Source organism: Triturus cristatus, chromosome 1_2 (assembly GCF_964204655.1).
Source record: "Triturus cristatus chromosome 1_2, aTriCri1.1, whole genome shotgun sequence".
NCBI classification, from domain to species: Eukaryota; Metazoa; Chordata; class Amphibia; order Caudata; family Salamandridae; genus Triturus; species Triturus cristatus.
The window spans coordinates 54,151,452-54,155,476 of NC_140580.1; the positions used below are offsets into that span (position 1 = coordinate 54,151,452).

Consider the following 4,025-nt stretch of genomic DNA (forward strand, 5'->3'; position numbering starts at 1 on the left):
GTGCCGCTAACTCGGCGATAAGTCCTTGAGAATATGCCCCAATATTTTTGACGATTTGCAGTTTTTACCCACCTAGTGCTTGAAACATTATCAATTGCTCTAATGTATAAGTGTAAAATATTGGTGCAAATAAATAAATCAAAAGTTTAATATCATAGATGGCTTCATAAGTAAACATTGTGCATTTGAAATAGAACTCCACGCTGTATAATACGTGTATTTATTTATTATTAATGTTCTATAGAATGTGGTTTGTTTCCCTAACATTCCAATAATTCGGGTCCCTAAGTTACAGGAAGTTTTGCACTGTATTTAGGATCGATTACTTTTCATCACAAATGTATTTTTCAAGAACAATTTTTTTCGAAGAGTGGAAATCTTTTTCATTATAGTTATATTTTGTAACACAAAGGTAAATTTACACTTTTGTGGCAATTTACAATGATTTGGTATTCACAAACAAGTTTAATTTTAGTAATAGAAATGTTATGACTGAGGAGTCTCCCTCTCCTAGCAGAGACTCTGAACATAAAAGTATAGGTATGTACTATTGTTTTATGTGCGAAGTTCTCGACCCTGACTTTCCTGCACAGCAGTTGTAAAATTGCTATTAATAAAATTAAACTCGCAGTATGTGAATACCAAAAATAGTAAATTTACACAAAAGTATACGTTTATCTTTGAGAATTAGGTCCAATGAGTTTATCTCACTGGGGACAATATACTTTGCTACTGAAAGTAAAGAACTTCACAAATATTTTATTCAATGCATGTCTAACTTCACTGTTCCGTAGGCTGTAGATGAAAGGGTTAAAGAGTGGTGTGATCACCACGTAGAACACAGCCACCACTTTGTCCATGTCAAGGGAGGCTGTGTTTGTGGGTCGCACGTACACAAATATTACTGTCCCATAGTAGATGGCCACCACAGTGATGTGGGAGGTACATGTGGAGAAGGTTTTCTGGCTCCCACTGGTAGAAGAGACCTTGATTATGGTCCATATGATGTTTACGTATGATATCAATATCAAAAGAACACTACCAAAGACAACAATCCAAGTAAGGATGAAAAAGTATTCCTTGACAAATGTTGTATCTGTGCAAGAAAGCATCAACAGAGGTAACATGTCACAAAAGAAATGATTGATCTCGTTTGTGCCACAAAAGGAGAGAAGTGAGATATAGATGACTGGGAAAATGGACCCAAGAAAGGTGGCTAGCCAACATCCTGATGCAAGCATGCAGCACAAGCGAGTAGTCATGATGGCAGGGTACCGGAAGGGATGGCAGATGGCTAAATACCTGTCATAAGCCATGAGAGCTAGTAGGTAATTCTCCATAGCACCCATCACAAAAAAGAAATAGCACTGAGTGATGCAGCCGCCCAGAGAGATAGATTGATGCCCTAGAAGAAAATTAGCCAGCATCTTTGGAACAGTGGAAGATGCATAGCAGAGATCCATAAAGGAGAAATTAACGAGGAGATAATACATTGGCTTGTGAAGGCGTCGTTCCCTTTTTACAACATAGATGATAATCACATTCCCAGTGATAATCAGTGTGTAGATGATAGAGAATAAAACAAAAAGCAGGACTTGAAATTGCTGACCTACGGGAAAGCCAAGGAGGATAACTTCGGTCACTCTGCTTTGATTCTTTTTTCCCATCTCCTGTGGAGGTGACTTAAAATTAACATAAAGAACAGCAAATTGTCAACTGCAGCTTGCTTTTAAGCACCCTTTTTCATTTTTTTCTTAGCACAAATAATTGTGATTTGGTGAAAATGGCACAATAAGAGAGGGGGTCTGTCAGTGAAAGTCAAAGAAATTACTATCTTGATGCTATATTCACTTTAGTTTATGCCTTTAGATTTTATAAATCTGAGAATAGTCAAACATGAAATGTACTATCGACTAATGTGCAAGAAGAGTTCAACCACTAATCAGAAGATGCTGCCACAGTTCACTGAAACTTTTAATATATCACCTTCCCTTTGCATGATTAGTCATATAGGGGAATTGGTATAATTTTCTTTTGGATGGGAACCAGTGGGCTGCTTACAGGACTGGAGTGAGTGAGGAACTCTAAACCAATTCCACTCCCAAACCATTGATTATACTGTTTTGGTTCAAATAACTCACCATTATCACGATACTAAATTGGAACAGTAAATGCATCAGCGGTGGGGAAGTTGAATGCTACTTGGGGCCAGCAGTGCAGATTTACAACACCTCATGTATGTTTAAAATACATGGCTTCATAGGCACTATTGAGAGCTAGCTGGCTGCAGTTTAAAACACTGCTTTTAGACTCTTCGATGTAGAAAAACTATTTTCTACCTTAGCTTAATCACCCATGCGTGTGTCCAGAGTACCCACGGCATTAGTGCATTTTTCCAAATTAAGAAATACTCAGGGGCCGATTTCGATCTGGGTCGGAAGGGCACCGAACGTGATCCGGCCGGAAAAACTACGAGCCGTATGCTTGTTTTCCGCCCGAGTCGTACAGCTGTAAGAGCGAGCAAGTACTTTCTGGCTTAGTCTTTTTTTGAGAAATGACTTTGTCAACAAGGCCATCGGGTGGTCCAAGTGCAGGTTGGATTTGAAGCGTAGATTGGCATTCTGTGATGTGGAGTGGTGTAGAAAGCTGTAACGGGGAGTAGCGTAGCGTAGCATGGAGGGGCAAGGAGTTGCGAAGAGTCAAGTGTAGTGGGGTAGTATAGAGTGGATTGACTTAGATTGGAGTGGCGTAGAGTCAGTGGTGTAGAATAGTACAGTTGGTGTTGAAAGTAACACAGGTATGAGGCATAAAGTTAAATAGAGAAAGTTGTGCAAACACTGCCAGCAGTGGAAGTTTCCTTATAGGCATACATGTACGGTGATATAAACTATGACATTTTTTTATGTAAAAGTGAAGCAGTGAAAGAAACTGTACCTCAATCACACTACTCTCATTGGATGGTCACTAATTAACCTGAATCAATTCATGCCTGGTCCAAGCCCCACACAAAGAAAAGGAAGTGACTCCCAGCTTGTGCTGGCCAATTAGGAGGAAGCAAAGAAGAGTGGCAATGAAGTCAATGAATGGTAAGCAATATGCGGGCTCCAAGTGCTTTATGGTAAACAATACCCCTTGCAAGTTAGAGCACATAAATGCTCTGATGCAGGTGAGAACTGCAAATGAACTCACACATGGTGCCCCCTCCCCTGGGCCATCTCTTTGATAGTATCTGTGGATCACGCTCCTTTCCTGTTTCTCCTGGTCCATTATTTTGAGGTCTCAGGGGTCGAGACAATCAGGGTTCTGCATCTGAATGGTACCCTGCTGGCCTCCTACCTACTACTCCACTCCATCCCACCCACTCACCTGAAAGGACATCTGCATATAAACAGAGGTCAAAGTGTATTGAATTTATGGGGACCGACATACCCATGCTTTTTTTGATATTAGGAAAACTGTTCTCATACCTTTTGCTACAACACAATCATATCTAGACAGTTAATGCAGACCTTAAAGTGGCCTCTGGCTGAAAATGAAGATGTGCCATGTCACCTGTGCTGTGAAGCCAAGAAAGAAACAGAGACCTAAAGAAACAGTCCTTCTTATGAGTGCTTTCTACCTCAAAGAAATACTAATCTGTTCAATTGCTTAATCACCAAATGCAAAGGCTTCTTGGGAACCTTATAGACTTTAATTGATGGAGGCACTTGAAACTTAATGTTGACAAAGATTTATTTTTGTTTGTCGGGTAATGTAAGGGGGTGATCAGCTGAGTTCAGCAATGCATCGTTTTAATGGACACATAAGAATGATTGGACTTTGTTCAGTTTCAATAGAATACTATGAAAGTAATTGTTTTATCTCAAATATTGAATAATTTTGCAACAGCCTATCTTATGCTGCGAGTAATTCCATTTGCAAATAATGACTTACATATTCACAATGACTTGTGTCACAGACGGGGACATCATAGCTGTAAAAAGACACAAGTCACTATTACTATCTGCACTATTAGGGATTCAATT

The 4,025-nt window shown here is 39.6% G+C and overlaps 1 protein-coding gene across 1 annotated transcript; it reads right to left on the reverse strand.

The window, feature by feature from the left end:
* Nucleotides 1-707: 707 nt before the first annotated feature.
* Nucleotides 708-1,667, reverse strand: LOC146866759 (olfactory receptor 1f45-like). Its single transcript, XM_085617300.1, has one exon. It carries the CDS (start codon nt 1,665-1,667, stop codon nt 708-710), a length of 960 nt encoding a protein of 319 aa, XP_085473426.1.
* Nucleotides 1,668-4,025: the final 2,358 nt, after the last annotated feature.

Excerpts from the sequence above, each read along its gene's own strand:
- LOC146866759 (XM_085617300.1), bottom strand. The coding sequence starts at position 1,667 with ATGGGAAAAAAGAATCAAAGCAGAGTGACCGAAGTTATCCTCCTTGGC.